This window comes from Neopsephotus bourkii, unplaced genomic scaffold (assembly GCF_033783945.1).
Source record: "Neopsephotus bourkii isolate Nb327-2 ecotype Australia unplaced genomic scaffold, CSIRO-AGI_Nbou_v1 NB_1780, whole genome shotgun sequence".
In the NCBI taxonomy this organism is placed as follows: domain Eukaryota; kingdom Metazoa; phylum Chordata; class Aves; order Psittaciformes; family Psittacidae; genus Neopsephotus; species Neopsephotus bourkii.
This window is the reverse complement of record NW_026902254.1, coordinates 763,317-780,153: the sequence shown is the minus strand read 5'-3', so window position 1 is coordinate 780,153 and position 16,837 is coordinate 763,317. Positions and strand designations below refer to the sequence as shown.

The window sequence follows — 16,837 nt, the reverse complement described above, 5'->3', positions numbered from 1 at the left end:
CTCCTCTGCTTAGAGAGTACTCCAAAACATCACTTCCAGGGGCTATTTCCTTAGCATCTGGTGTGTATTTTCTAAAGATGCATTGGATGAAGACCAATCCAGTTACTGCTGTAAGCAATTGCCCTGCCACCTGACTGCACAAATGAGTTTCCCGCAATAAAGTGTGTGTGTGCATTAATATTTCTTCAAAACCAGTCATTTTGTTTCTAGCTTCCAAAAAGCAACATCAAAGTAGTAACATACTATGAACCAACCAGAGTAATCAATGGAGGCAGAGGGAACAGCACCACATATTACTGTGTGTTAAAAATGTCCTTTTCTAATAAAAGTGATTAAACATAAAGACAGCTGTGAGATGTGAATAATGGACGTTTTGCAAAAGTATTAACTCTGGTGGGATCCCAATATAAATCAGTGTTTCAGGGAATTTACAGCAATGCTAAGTTAAACTTCCCAGAGTTAACCAGCGTTAGTGCACACATGCACCTGCACAGACACACTCTTCCCTCATCCCTCCCATAACATGGATCTATCAAAGGTTCATGCAGCCCAGACAGACCACAGCTATTTCTAAGCCAGGCTATGAGGAAGCACTGTCACAGCTGTGCTAGTGCAGGTGGCCTGGCACTGCATCTGCTTCTTCCTATTGTAGGTGTAAGGGTTTGGCAGCACAGGATGCCATCTGAATCACCCATGCCTTGAACTCTGATGTTACTGTACCCATGATGCCCAAGCCATCACTTAAAGAAAGTGGCCAGGAGCATGTCCAGTAAACCTAATCAATTTAGGCTGCAGTTTGTTACTTAGGATGCTATTTTACAAACTACAGGAATACATTGAGTATCCTGCTGTATTTCAGTAGGACCATTTTATTGATTAAAAAAACAAAGAAAAAAATAACAAAAAAATGTATATCCCAGGACAATAAATAAACACTAACTGCAAAACTATTCCCCAGTTTCAGTAAAACAGCTTTCTAGGAAGTCCGTGAGACCACATTTCCTTAAGTTCCAAAGGAAATACAAAAGGCAGATGTTATTTCAGAACTTACCACTGCACACTGAAGAAATGGGTTATACATAAAAGTGATTTAATGGCTTGTTTTACAGTCTCAGTTAAAAGAAAAGCATATCTTAAACATGTGGTAAAAAGAAAATGGGGAGGCAGCCCAGCTACTGAAAAATTCATATGTTTCAGTGACCTCAAATGTTTTAAGAAATTTGGATTATAAAAAGTATTATAGCCCTTTTTCAGTCACATCAAGCTAGTTGCTGGGCCATGTTAAGTAATAAAATATCTTTGTTTTTTAAATTATTAATACTATTGTAGCAATGGGAAAATCACATTGCTAAGATGCTTTACCTTGCTTTATTTCTGCAGGTTTTATTCTTTCCCATGCAGCTGGTTGCTCCCCACAGGATTTTGACCTTTATTACTTGCTGACAACACGTCTGACAAACAGCTTTTTGCTGTGGTAGCTGAGGTTGAGCCGCTTGTTTTTTCTCTAGAGAGCCATGCCTTATTCATAATGGCATTTTTCTGTTTCATTCCCTGGGGAATAGCACCTGCATGTTGGTTTCCTATTTGACAGCAAAATACATCATCACATTTCAACAACTGATCTCTCTTCTTCATGGCCCAGAAGGCACTATGCTGAGGCGGCACCAGTGCATCCTTCATCCTTGACAGCACAGGGGTTTCCTTGTGGATCATGGGCAGGTTGCAGTCAGCCTTCAGATATGAGTTGGAGGAGACAACTGAAGGTATCTGAGGAGTAAAGAAGAGAACAACCTCAAACATCCCAGTGTGTTTCTTTATGTTACATGGGAACAGGCCAGTCTCTTCGTTGTGGCTGATTTCAGCTGTAGCTTCCTGTATAATGGTACACTAAACCTGGGTCATCCTCTTGTTGGGATTTAATTAAAGCCCATGTGATGTCTATAAAAAAGTAATTCCTGAGTCTACAAAGATACGGTCAGTTAAAAAGTTACTTACATTTTGTTGTCCATAATAATTTTGACAATATTTTCATTGATCATATTTATATGTGACAATGATAGAGAAAATGACCAGGAAGCTGGGTTTGGACTGTCACATATATCCCCTGGACTAAATAACATGTTATCAGAATTCTGAGTTGCCTCTTCATTCTATGCTATATTACTTGACCGAAAGGAGATCTCAGTATCTTCCATGACTTTTTCAACTATTAATGCCAAAAGCAGTTAACTATGTTGTTATTTGTTTTATTACATTTATTTCAATCCAAGATTATAAAGGAAAATTCAGTAGAGCAATATTTGTAACTACTCTAGCTGACTGGCTCCGGTAATTGCATACTTGAATTTCGTTTCTGTACAATTATGGAGAGGTTATGCTGTCTCAGAGAGGGTGAAATCTCCTGTGCGTTTAGTTTAGCAGCAGACTGTCACAAATGCAATTGCAATTGATCAGCTCTGCTCTTAACAGGATTCCTGCAGTTAATGGAAATTACTATAAAGAGCTTCAGGGCATAGGAATAATTGGATCACTAAAAGAAAAAAAGAGGAAAAAGAAAAGGTAGGACAAGATCAACATTACATCCAACAGTTTTCAAAGATGGCCTTACCAGAAAGTACACCTTGATGAAAGCAAAACCTTTTAATTATTTTCACAAGCCCCAAGCCATTCCTAAACAATGAGGAAGAAAATGAATTATGAATGCATTTGGAAATTAAAAGCATGAAGCTTTTACTATCACCAGCTTGTTTAAACTAACAATCAAGTGTGCATCTCTGGAAACAATCACTGAAATATATACACGATCTATAAAATGACTGCCAAATATAATAGATTTCACTAAACTAAAACCAATTTCTACTGACCTTGCAGTTTTTGCTATGGTTTTGTCTTAGCTCTCGATGCAAGGCTATGTTCCTCTCTGGGCTTGTTAACTTTACAGAATCATACACATCTGGAGTGAAATGAGAGCTGTGGATGCTATCCACCTCTTGCAGAGAGTTTGCAGGTATTGACCTTGTCATCCCATTCACTTTGACATAGGTCTCATTATCCTCTGGCTGTCCATAGGCCTGTGACTTATCTGTGGAAGAAGGCAGCATCTGCAAGAAAAAACAGCATTTTAAGAAATCCAAGTTAAATGAAGTTCTCCAATGCTGTTTATTTTGGATTAGTAGAAGCCACTTGAATAAATTCATGGCAATAAGTGTTCATACAGATTAAATATAAATAAATTACCAAAATAAGAAAGAAAAGATATTAGAGCAATTATTTTAAATGTGAAGCATTCCTACATCTGTCTAAAAAAGAATCCTGTATTCATCAACTCTTCCCTCAACAAAAATAAATAACTCTAATATCTCTAAGCCTTAACTACAGCTAGACTTTGCATCTGGATATTAAGAAAGCTTAGATAAAAATATAGAAAAAACTAGTAATTTAAAAAATTGCCAGATGTTAGGTCTCCTCCTGAAGAATCTCAAAATTTCTGACATGATTCTTTCACACTAAACAACAAACAGGTATTTCTACTGATGAATGCTCAAGAAAGTGAAGCTGAAGGGTCTTCAAAAGTGTATTAATTCAACTGCATGAACTCTCATACAGACTGTTCTATTCTGAATCAACATAATATTAATTCAATTGATCTTATGTCACCTCCAAAACAACTTTAGCACCACAACAAACATTATCCTTGAATATCTTCATTGAACTCAAGCCAAATTTAGAGAGAAATGGCAGCTGTTTAATTATGCAGGTTTTATAACAGTTGAAAACAGGAAAAGAAGAACTACCTGAATGACTGTCACAGGACAGTATCATTTTCTCATCCTATTACAAATTTATTAAAGACACAGGATCAGTGTTACATTATTTTGCATACAGGGTTACAAAATTAAACAGAAAAACAAATTTATGATTGTTAATTACAGTTTCAGCCTTTGGAGTTTTAAAAATAGTTCTTTATTTCTTTTCCAAATTAATACATCTCATTAGAGTTATCACCTCATTGCCATTAGTCCTCTTGCAAAAGCTCCAAAAATGCAAATTCCATAAATATGCCAGGTCAGGAATGGTTACTTAATATAAAACAGATTTTACTTAAAATACTATGTTTGTTTGCTCTGTACATCTTTAATGAGCATTAGCTACATCACTTGTGTCCTTTAAAAAGAAATAGAGAATTCTGAAATGCAATAGTGCTGTGAGAATGCTCTGAAATGACATCTGCCACCCCCTCAAGAAAAAAAGATGAGCATTTATCGACAAGCTCATGTATCAAAATATAACTCTATCACAGCATGAAGAAGAATGCGGAGTGTGTAAGCTTTTGCTTTGTCAAGAGAACAAGTTTCATCATCTTGCAGGTTTGATCACTGTGGAGTTTTATGAGAAACATGCTGCTTGCAGGAAGATCAGGAGGAGCTCCAACACAAGGGTTAAAGCATAGAGGTATCAGTGATGCTTTACCATTCTGTAGCTTTTGAGGTGACACTGAGTCCCAGCTGTTGGAATATACAAGGTAGCCGGACCTGAGAAAGCTCATCAATCTCATCTCTTGCTTGCAAAGCAGCCCTCAGAGCTCATGGGCTCCTTGAAGTATGTGTCCTGTGATTCTTAAGTACACCAACAAACTGGTATTCAGCTTACAGGGTCAGGAGGGTGAGCCATGCCTGTCCCATGTATAGACCCAGTGTGCTGCAGGACAGACCCTTTCCCAAGGGTACACCATATAAGAAAATGTGAGTGGTAAACACAAGGGATGACTACTGCCTTTGATACTATTTTGCCTTCAGTTCTTGGTTCCCCACCATGAGATGAGGGAACCAATGCTGCTGAATTGTGGCCATTGGCTCTGTTAAAGTACCAAACACAAGCATGTTTGGCCAGCTGATACACTCCCCAGGAGCAGCTACCACCTGGACCACTCACTTCAGGGTGAACAGGCGAGGGAACAAGATGTTAACATCCAGGAATTGAAGGACCACTCATACTGAACAGCTTTGTGCACATAATTTAGATTGCTGCTCCTCTCTAAAAGAATTATTTTCTCTACACTGATTAAAGTAGGAGCCTATGACATTGTCTGGATACAGCATTTATTTAGGTAGGGTGGCATGAATATCCTATCATCACAATATCACAGTATCACAGTATCACAGTATGCTAGAGATTGGAAGGGACCTCAAAAGATCATCCAGTCCAATCCCCCTGCCAGAGCAGGAACACCTAGATAAGGTTACACAGGAACGTGTCCAGGCGGGTTTTGAATGTCTCCAAAGTAGGAGACTCCACAACCTCCCTGGGCAGCCTGTTCCAGTGTTCTGTCAACCTCACTGAGAAGTTTCTTCTCAAGTTTAAGTGGAACCTCTTGTGTTCCAGTTTGTACCCATTGCCCCTTGTCCTGTCATTGTTTGCCACTGAATAGAGCCTGGCTCCATCCTCGTGACACTCCCCCTTTATATATTTATATACACTAATAAGGTCACCCCTCAATCTCCTCTCCTCCAAACTATAGAGACCCAGCTCCCTCAGTCTTTCCTCATAAGGGAGATGCTCCACTCCCTTAATCATCTTAATCATATCCTAACATTACAGGCATAAATGAGTTGCAAAGCAAAAGCTATACATTTGAATGTTCCTCTATAAACAAAGAAGCCAAAGGCAGCTTCAGAAGTCCTTGATTTCTAACCAAGGTTAGAAATGCAGTATCTCTCCCCAGCACTCACAAAAAATGCTGGCTGGCTGAAAGCGATGGAGAGGTTACAAAGGGCAGACTTGAAATGTTTTGAGGCATAAAGAGATTGGATCTAAAATTATTGGATGAGAATTTCCCCACCATAGGAAGCACGGTTAGAGGCATCCCTGGTGATAGATGAGAGTTAGCAGGAGCAGAACAAGTTCTGGGGCTCAATGACCCATGCAAAGACAATTCACTGTCCTCTTCATAGGGAGGAGAGCTGGTAAATCTACCACAGAAAACACAGCTACAAATCAAAGCTGTGGCATATTTCATTTCTAGAAAGATAGCATCCTTGCAGGGCCTTTCCTTCAACTGTTCAACTCACAAACAACTTTGCCTCTTGGGATCACTGAGTTCTGCTGCAGCTAACTTAGTGAAACTCAGTAGAAAGATGGGTTAATGCAAAACCGGATGAGTGAAGCTGCTACTACACTGATGAAGTTTCCACAGTACGGTCTGTGCTATATTTGAAAGCTGGCATGATTCTCTCAAAAGAGCTTGTCTTCAGTGTTTTGTAAGAGTCTAGAAAGGATTGACATTAAAAATAAAAACCAGCACCTTCATACAATATTACAAAAATAAAAAAAAACAGTGGTGTCAGAGATAAGAATAAAATGCTTTAATTTATCTGGATGTTTTTAATTACACTTTTTATCTTAATCTAAATTCTGACATTTATCAGAAAATAAAGGAAGATTACTTTTTAAAGCTTTTCTTTTTTTCATTATGGCTGTTCCTCTACTTGCATTTACTGTTCTAGAAAAAAATCATGTTGTTTCCCATGAATAAGAATGCAAGCCACTGCTAAAATATCTGTATTACTTATGCAGTCAGGAAACAGATCTAAACCTTTGTCAACCAGGTCCAATTTTACTTTAAAATGACACTAACCTTGACCATGTGCCACCTCCTCAGCCACCACGAATTCTTGAGATATCCTCTGTACAAACAGCCATTTACACAATTATTGAATAGCTTTAGCAGTTATTTCACTGGAAAGGCCAGGCTGCCCTTAACTGGTTTTAATCCATAATTTATACCCCTCAATATTTTTTAGTAATCTTTCTGAAGGTCAAAAATGATATATATTTCTCAGCAGTCTTTTAGCCTACTTTAAAAAAATTACTGAATAATAACCACCATCTCCTCTCTTTCATCCCCTTGGAATTACAATGGTTTAAGCCACATTTTCTGTAATGTCAGAAAAAGAGGCTTCTTCCTGCAGAAAAACTTAGTCTTGAAAGGTTCCTTAGTCTTGATCAGTATTGCCCCCAAATGACTGAAAGTCCAAAGTTCTTCCCTCTCAGGGTGGAACTCATTTGACCAAAGTAAATGACTGGCCGTTGTCACAACCAGTGGAGTCCAGTTTCTGTGACTCTTCCTGCTTATCTAAAGCAGATACATAGAATGGGCAGAATACTTCCTTGTAAATACCCCTTTCTCCCTACCAAATATATAGAAATAAACTACCATGGATGTGATTGTCTCAAGTCCAGACATCAAACATGAAATGTATCTCACCCTCAGCACCAGGAAAGCTTCTGATCTCACCAGCCACACAAATCATTTTAAGAAGAGCATCAGAGACTGTTATTTCAGGCCTGTTTCCTTCAAATATGATTCACAGGGAAGCAGTAAGTGGCTTCATGCGAGGAAATGAGTAGAAATAAAATAAATAAATAAATAAATAAATAGAAAGCATTGCTCTATCAAAAGCATCTGAAGAAATCCCCCGACATAAAGGAGAATTAAGTTACACTGTTCTGAACATTTATTCCCTATTCTGTAGAACAGATAATTCACTACACTGGACACGTTCTTTGCCTGGAGCTTTCCACCCATAAAGTTTAAGATGACTCCATGAAAAGCAATAAAAAGCAATACCATTTATCCCTATTTTCCTTGCACAAATTTCCTCTCAGCTCTGAGAAATGAGGGCAGCCATGAGAAATGAGGCCAAACAGCAACAATGGTTTCAGACCCACTATGGAAAGAAAATATAAATCATAGAATCATCATACAATGGTTTGGGTTGGAAGGGACCTTAAAGCACCTAGTTACAACCCCCCTGCCACAGGCAGGAACACTTCCATTAGACCAGGTTGCTTAAAGCCCCATCCCACCTCACCTTAAACACTTGGAGCCTACTTTTTTGGATTTCATATTATTTATCTGGAGCATCTTCTCTTGTTTCCTGCTGTTACCAGTTCAAGTAAAGCAGCTGTTGCAAAGCCTAGTCACAGTCCTTTTTGTCAGCTCTTTAGTGAACATGAATATCTAACGTCATTTGATGAATGCTGTCATATGTCCTTTCCACTGGGAAAGACAGAAAAACAATAACTGTAAATAATGTTCATGAATTAATTCCACAACAGGAAGGAAAAAAGATGAGGCCAAGGCCTTTCTATTGAAAGAAAACAACATTTAAGAAAAGATGATTAAAATGGGACATGATAAATGGCTAGAAATGTCCACATGCTCCATGTCTGACTTTGGGCATGTTAACCTCAGCTGTGGCACTGTGCCGAGTGCCATGAGCACCTGCTGGAGGCAGCCCTTACCCATGGGTTGTGTCCTCTTCAGACAAATGCATTTCATTTTCCAAACACAAAATAAGACAAAAGGTTTTAACCATTTCAGTTGCCCAAATTTATTATTGCTCCACTACAAGGGGCTCTAATGGTTTCTCTGTTTAGGTCTTTTAAAGGGAAATCTATGACAAAGGTTTGGAAGTTAACTTATGCCTCCAAAAATTTCAAATCCATATTAGCCATTGTCATTACTATGGCTCCTCAAAATACTATTTCTTTCAAATCTTAGTCATCTTTTCTTTACCATCCTGCACAAAATTTTTGCTTGGTGTTTCTTCTGAATGAGAAAGAATTGAAATAAAACCCCTTCTGTGCAATTGTATGTGTTCATTATAATAAACCAAACTAAATTAAATTAAATTACACTAGATTACTTTATTAAACTAAATTATAAATAAACAGCTTCATGGTGTACAGTTTTATGGTGAAGAAATATCATTTAAAATCTAGTCCTCTTCACAGGGACTAGGAAAGAACATTAAGAGAAGGAAAACTGACTTTCTTTTCTGAGCATATTACTCTAACATATATCTGGCCTCAGAGCAGAGTACCCTGCTGAAACAAAATCACAAGGTACTGCATGATTCAAGCAAATTTTATTTCTCATTCAAAACCATTTGAATGTAACACTGGGCTATGAAAAGAACCATGAATGACAGAACTCAAAATGTTTGCTGTTCACCTAAACTGAACTGATTTGAAGTCTTGAGTTAGCACAAATCAGCGAAATGAAGCCATTGGGACAACAGTGATTTATTGTGTCTGAGAACAGTCTTGGAAAGTGAAACTGAAATCTGAAGAGAGGCTCAAAGATGATAAGTTTTGCATGACACTGTCTTCATGGTTTAGTATTTTAACTGGGATGAGGATTAGGAAAAAAATACTTCTGGCAAACAGAAGGGAATAAACAGACATCAGTTGTGTCCTGAATAAGCCAAAACATGAAGTTCACATCTGTCTATGAGCATGAGTAATTTGCTGATGCCCATAAGCCCTCTATCAAAGCTGGAACTCCCTAGCACACAGCTCTATCCCCTCTATATGTAACTCCATGTACAGATGGAAAGAGCTCTTGAAAGAATTTTAAAACTTATTTTCCTCTGAGAATCAGACACAAAGTTTTTTACTAAGCTACAGTAGGCCAGGCACTGAATTGAATAGAGAGTCCCTTTTCCCTTCAAAGGGCTCTGGATCAGCTCTTCATGCATCACTGCAAACTTTCAGTTGAAATTCATCATTTACCCAAAGCAAGCAGGTCTGCTGCCAATGAGTGACAGGCTTCCATTTGTCACTGGGTCCAGAAATGAGCAAAGCCAATTGCAAATCTTTAATTAAAGAAAGGAAAAGACCACCACCTCCACAGTATCAATTCACCAGGTTTTCTCTAGAAGTGGTCAAATCTTAGGAATGATTTAGAAGTGAAAAACTGAGGGGGAGGAAGGAATGAGCTTTCAAAGGAGTTTTATGTAAGCAAAAGCTGGGCATAGCTCTGGAATATTAGATGTGAATTCCAGTGAGAACAGAGTTGAAACACTAAAAAAATGAACACTCAAAGATGAAAAGTTGGTTCAGTTTAACATATGTCTACATAATTCAGTACAGGATTTTTAAAACCAAATGAACATATCACAAGAATAAGAAGTAAACTCTCTTTCACTGTAACCATTATTTATTAAATTAAGAGTGGTGACGCTTGGACATTTTCTCACTGAAACGTTTTCCATTGGAAAACTGATCCATGGAAACCTAATTTTTTCATGGGAACATAAAGATTAGCCTTAGCAGGAAAGTATTCCCCTGTTACACACGGAATTAATTACCACAGACCAGAATGGTCTAAAACTCAGTGCCAAGGTGTCCAGCAAGAGCCAGTCTGTTCTCTGCCTGATCAGAAAAACCAGGCTTGAACATCAGCATGCCCGAACCTGAGTGAGACCTCTGATCACTGCAGTGCTGGGTACTATGGGATGGAGTTTGTGACTTAATATGAATAACCAAATATTTATTGAATGTGGGGCTCCTACATTGCAGATGAACTCACTGGCCATCAGAATATAGATTCAATCTAATTCTCTCCTGTTGGAGCTGCTAGGTTTTGTGTTAAGGGAGACAGTGTGAGGGTACGTCATATTTTGATATTTACTGTCTTGGGAAGCTTTACACTAATACTCATTTATCATAGTGATGTCTGAGAAAATGTCTGAGGCAGTGAAATATTATCTCCCTTCTGACATATGAGTTACTAACTACTGTCACATGAAACATTCATTCTCAGTGTGAGCTTGAGTGAAACAGCGGTGGGTCCAGACCTGCCATACTCAGACACAGCCAGACAAAGAATCCTGTCTCATCCTGCAACCAGGAATCAATCTACCTTTTCCTTAAAATGTAATTACATTACTTCTTGCCACAGAAACAAATACAACTGAATTATAGCTTGCAACACTTAATAACACTAGAAGAAAAAATTTCTTCAGTGGTAGAGAATGCCACTCTGTGCGTAAAAATGTAATATAATCAGAAAAATAATCCTGCAGATATGCTATACTGTATTCTGAGCATCTTCTGCTGATGAAAAATAGTGTCATTAAAATGTGCCAGTATCATTTTTATGTAGGCATTTTGCAGTGCATTTTGTTAGCTGAAGTACAAAGCATAGCACAAACCTACGTTTGGCAGGCAGCCACTTCCTCAACACAAATGTGTAGCACAAGATACTTTTTCCCCCTTCTAACTAGCAAGATTCTATATGAGTGTACTTGAGACAAACATTAACAAATACTGTTTGGGTATTTTTACAGGCTTTGTTTAAAATAATGAGAGAAAATTAAAGGGGGTGGGGAGAAGATTGTTGGAAGTTTGCTGAAGTACTGCAACGGAATTCCTGCTTCTTCAGGTTGCCAGATTCAGATTCCTCTCCTTCAGAATGTCTTCAAGTAGGTGCTACTCCAAAAATATGAAGTATGTTTCTATCACCCAAGCTATTAATGGTAATGTTGAACAGAACCAGGTGTGAAGCAGAGTGAATCCTTCTGGAACCACTTTCACCTTCCCAGCAAAACACAAGTAGCTAACTCCCTTTTGAAGCTGACTATCAACTGAGCTGACTTAAATCTTAAAATGATTCATGGCAGGCTTTTTCTTTTTCTTCTGATTTCTACAGAAATCTGAGACAGTGCAGGAAGAAAATGCAAAATTATCGATATTTAAAGTGGAATTGAATATTTGCTGTGTTATCCACTTGGGTACTTCATCAAAATAACAGGAAAGCGTTTCTGCATGGAGCACTGATATACTTTGTAATGAACTCCAGATCTAAATCCTGACCTAAACAGAAGCAAAGCAGCCAACTCCATGGACTTATTTGAAGCAATACTTTATCACTTACTATAAATATGTTTTATAACTCAGACCCACAGAGTCTCACTAAATACTTAAAAAGATAATCAGTACAATAGTAGAAATGGGAGGATCCTCCAAGGAAGTACAGACACTTACCCATTGGTCACACACTGATGTAAAAGCAACTGTGTACTCCGCCAGGGCCATGTCGTTCACCAAGTTTTTCACCTCTTCATCAAATGCAGGATTAATAATTCCTCGCCTGTGAAATTCACCATGCATCCTTGTGATAAAGCTGTTCCTTTCCTGGCACTTTCGGGTGAGGCAAGCCAGCTTAGCCTATGTGGCATGAACACATACATATACACTGATTTCATTCCCTGTTCTGGCTACAAGGTTACATTTTGTGTCTGACCTGTAATTTCATATATTTTGACCCAAATATACAGATTACATTCTTATGTTTCTAAGCTATTAGATGCCTCCGCACCTTGCAGTACATGCACACAGGTAAACTGGAAAGAGTTGTTTCTTTTCCATGTGCAAGGCCCCCTTTTGATAGGCTGAAGGGTACCCAAGGCAATAATGTGAGCAAGCTCTTGCTTAAAGCCTAAAGACCATTAGCAAACAGCTAGGTCAGGGACAGCTGCAGAGGGCAGGTGCATGCACAGAAAGAAGTCCTTAAGCAGAGGATAAACTACGGTGTAGGTCCTTCACCTGCTTTCAGGAGAATACAGTACCTTCAGAGGAGCTAGTGTCAGCTTCATTTCAGATTTTCTCTTCTGAAGTTCTTTTTCCTGAAAGTTTGGAAAACATTCTGCATTAATTTATTCAATAGTCACTTTGAAATAGTGTACCAGGTTTTGGTGTTTGTTTTAGTCCCAGCTTTGAAGTGTATGCTTTGCATTCCTGTGTGACCCTGTATCCAAACAAGGTGAAGCAATGTAAGGAGTTGACTGTACACAGACAGGCCCTGGGACACAACCACTACCCCACTAGCATTAATGTTGATCTTATGTATTAATAAAGGCTTTTGGATATTTTCAGATGGAGCTCTATATCAGTGGGGTTATTTCATTAAAGCACCATCACAGTAAAGACATGGTATCCTTCATTGCACACTCATGTTCCTGTTTACTCTGTGAATCTTCTAAAATCCACTTTTGGGGAAAATCTCCCCTCTTATAATCTAAATTACATTGTAGAATGAGAGAAACAAGGAGGGATTTTTGTCATGCATATTCCATGGCAGGCCCTGAAAAGTGAACATCAACAACTTCCTACACTGACACAATCAGTGCATGACATCTAGTAGGACATAAACCAGATGACCTAGTTTGTACCTTAGGATTAAAATAGTTATTATTCTTGGAAATCTGCTTTCTGATTATGTAGAAAAAAATACAATATCCCACCAGGAAAATCCACTTCTATTACATATTATTTGCCATTATTATTATGATTATTAGGCAAAAAAAGTACAAATTCTTTTGCATTAATTTTGCTTGGCAGTTTGTATTTCTATAAAGCCTACAGTAGATATACACATCAGAAAAAGACTCCTATTACAAAAGTTCAATTATGCTGAAAAATATTTCATGGTCCTCAGCTAATAAACTGTGGGCTTGGGAAGAAACAGAGTAGATAGGACAGGAGAGACATGTCAGTACATTGCACTAGCACTGGGAGAAAAAAGCTTGGCAGTTGGTCTCTGCACTGGTGAAATTCAATTCTTGATGAGGTATGGAACAAAACATTTTGTTAATGCAATAGAGCAGTTAGAAGTTGCCCATTTATATGGATAGAACATCTCACCTTTTACTAACCTATCATCTGATATGCACCATTCTTCACTACAGACACCAGACACTATCAAAACAAGTTTATTTTACCACCCCTATTCTGCTAAGAGGTGTCAATGTCTGAGAAAAGCCACTAACCCTCTGTACAGGACTGGTTTAAAGCAAATCACAGCATTTGACAAGGCTAGGAAAAGAAATTGAAAACAAATCGAAAACCAACAAAACTGTAGAACATGTGGATTTATGACGGAAACTTGCACCCACTAGAGAGAAGAAAGTAATTTCTTCTATTTCAGGGGAAAGAGAGGGGAGAAGCATGCTCTATGCATTGTATGAAGATTCCTCAAGTGTGAAGAATACCATTGAGAAAATGCTGTTTACTAGTTGTTTCAGATTATGACAGGAAATTCCAATTTGGCTCACACTGTTAACTATCACTCCTTTTTGAAAACTAGTTTCCAAACACATAGAAAACAAAATCTAAGGGGAAAAGGCCCTAGCAGGACTTTTTTTCCACCTGAGTTCAGTATTTGTATTCATACTGACAGCAGTAACTTGGCTGTCACACAGTAAAGCAGTAGCTTAGCAAATATTAATGTCTGTGCTTGCTCTGGTTTGCCAGGTGAAATGTAATGCACAAGTGTAAAAACTGCTAATGTAAGTATATTTGTGTATATATGGGAGCTCTCATCAGAATAACTATGTAAATTAATAGAAATACCAACCACACATCTAACTGAGAATGTTCAATCCTAGCAGCTGGATCAAAAAGTTGGAAAAAAAATCCATCAAAGCTCTATCACTAACTCATTGTGTTTCCTAACCTGATGTAGTGCAACAAGAGAGGTGGGAATGTTAAAAATCCTGACAATTTAAGCCAAGGAGGTGGCTCTGTAAAGAATTTCAGCACCATTTCACTTGCATTACACTATGGGGATTATAGCAGAGACTGGCAGCAACTTTTATTGTAGGGTATCATCTTTCCATAACATTGACCACCCAGGCAGTTTACATCTTCTTCTTATTTCTCTCAAGTCAGGGGTACTTTCTTATGCCTGGAAACCATTTAATTATCCTCAGACTCATTCCCAGGAAAGACTATTTTGGTTCTCTCCTTAGAGAGGAAAGATGTAGAATCTGAAGGCTAAACTCGTATTTATCCACCCACTTAAGGACACAGAAAACAGGTTTAAGGTACCTTTTGACACAACTGAGCCTGAAGGAGTTCCACTTCATTCTGCAAGTCATGACATTGATTTTCTAATGCAGCCTGGTCCCTGAGCTGTGCTTTCAAGGTCAGAACTTGGTGCTGTAATCTCTTGTTGGCTATTTTATTCTCTTCTATTTCCTGGGCATCTTTCACAGTGTGCACAGACTAGAGAGGGAATGCACAGATTTTTAGATTAAATGTATAGAACAAGGAAAATATTCTTAGTCATGTTTTAGAGCAGAAAACTTCTCAATCAACACTGAGGACCTACCGTGCACATGAAAAGAATAATCTGATATAAAACATATGACTTCAAACCTTCATAAACGTATTAGCACTAATATCTTGCACTAATCTTAAAACTGTTTATGAGCAAGGAGTTCTTGGTCCCCTGTGACAGCAGATACAGGACTGGGATTTTATTCACCCAGCAAGTAAGCAGAGTGCTCCGATGTCACCAGTCTCCTACTACAACTCCTGTATAGCAAGCCCCTTGTTTTTCTACATATATTTAGCTCAAAGAACAAATTCCACTTAATGAGTTATGTTTTTCTTTTGGAAGATTATTAATAAAACTAATCAGATTTTAAGTATAAATTTCACAAATCTTTTCAAAGAAAAGATTCATTACAATAAAATGTAGTAATGGTGTTATAGAACAAGTGGAAGGAGGAGTTCCTTAATGTAATTCCCTGTTGCTGTCCAATTCTTTTTTCTTTCAATTTTATGCACTTGGATTGAAAGGATTAGTGAGAGCTTTAGATTGATGGTGAGCATCATAAAGTCAGTGCCTACAAGTGACACTGTCAGATTAAACAATAGATCAAGAATCTAAGGAAAATCTGAGAGTGAAGAAAGTCTTGTGAAAAACATTTATGCTATTGTGAACTTATATTAACAAAATACTGAGCTGAAACACACAGCTGCTCAAGATTTCTGATAATATAAGCAAGTCTAAAAGATTAAGCATTTTAAGTGATTAAAGCTAAAAATCCTAGTCAGACCCGTGACATACTGCAGTAAAACCATGTAACCTTCTAAGAAAACATGCAGATGGTTTGATTTTAATGGTTACTACTTGTCCTGGTTTCATCTGGATAGATCTTTTTCCTAGTAGCTGATGCAGTGCTGTGTTTTCAGCTTCAGTCTGAGAATAATGCTGATAACACACCCATGTTTTAGTTGCTGAGTGGTGCTTACTCTGGTCAAGGACTTTTCAGTCTGTCATGCTCTGGCGGTGAGGAGGGGCACAAGAAGCTGGCAGGGAGCAGAGACAGGACACCTGACCCAAAAGGGTATTCCATACCACAGCACATCGTGCCCAGTATATAAACTGGAGGGAGTTGGCTGGCAGGGGCTGATCACTGCTCAGGACTGGCTGGGTATAACCCAGTGTGGGGCGAGCTATTGTATTGTGCATCACTGTTGATTTAGGGTTGTTGTTTGCTTTTATTTTGGGGGGGGGGGGAGGGCGTTATTCCATTCTATTTCCTATTATTATTACTATTATTATACTTCATTTTAATTATGCAACCTGTTTTATCACAACCCTTGGGGATTTTTGCCTTTTTCCCCCCGATTTTTCTTCCCATCCCACTGGGAGTGAGGCAAGTGACTGAGAGGCTGTGCAACCTAGTTGCTGGCTGGGCTTAAACTGTGCCACTAACTCTGATAGAACTAATAGTCTGCTGTGATGCACAACACCACAGTTAAATTTTCCTTTGCTTCTGACAGCCTTTCCAACTTTGACACTTTTGGTGATTACAAAATACTGAAGGCACCATTTCATGGAAAGTCACCAACTGAAGTGATAGACCACGTTGCAACACATTGTTACAGAACAGCTCAAAACAGAAATATGACGTTTTCCTACTGTCCTTCCTAATGAAGAAAGACCTCTATGCACAGCATTCCAGCAAATCATTCATGCTTTGTAACAAACTTTTTGGCTCCCTCTTGTGTTAAAAGAACAATAGCGACTGTTGGACACGTTAAGATTGATTAGACAAGGGTTGCAAAAACCTGAGGAGGAGTCTAAGACATGGTATTTTTCCTTGTCTTCTTTCTACACAAAAAGTATGTAAAATAGGAAAAGGAAACATTCCTTAACTGAAGATCTTAATGGAAAAAGTAGTCAAAAAATTAAAAA

General features: G+C 38.3%; 1 protein-coding gene across 3 annotated transcripts in view; it reads right to left on the bottom strand.

Moving 5' to 3' along the window:
* Nucleotides 1-16,837, bottom strand: part of CUNH4orf50 (chromosome unknown C4orf50 homolog) — an 81,837-nt gene that overhangs the window by 44,208 nt on the left and 20,792 nt on the right. For 2 of the 3 annotated variants that reach the window (XM_061379880.1, XM_061379883.1), the window contains exons 10-14: nucleotides 14,677-14,853; nucleotides 12,417-12,473; nucleotides 11,833-12,015; nucleotides 2,865-3,101; nucleotides 1,363-1,767 (exon numbers count right to left, since the gene is read on the bottom strand). In XM_061379880.1, the coding sequence (XP_061235864.1) occupies nucleotides 1,384-1,767; nucleotides 2,865-3,101; nucleotides 11,833-12,015; nucleotides 12,417-12,473; nucleotides 14,677-14,853 (1,038 nt within the window). In that variant the 3' untranslated portion in view covers nucleotides 1,363-1,383. Of the gene's footprint in view, nucleotides 1-1,266; nucleotides 1,768-2,864; nucleotides 3,102-11,832; nucleotides 12,016-12,416; nucleotides 12,474-14,676; nucleotides 14,854-16,837 lie in introns of those variants that run through there. The other variant, XM_061379882.1, reaches the window with a different exon arrangement.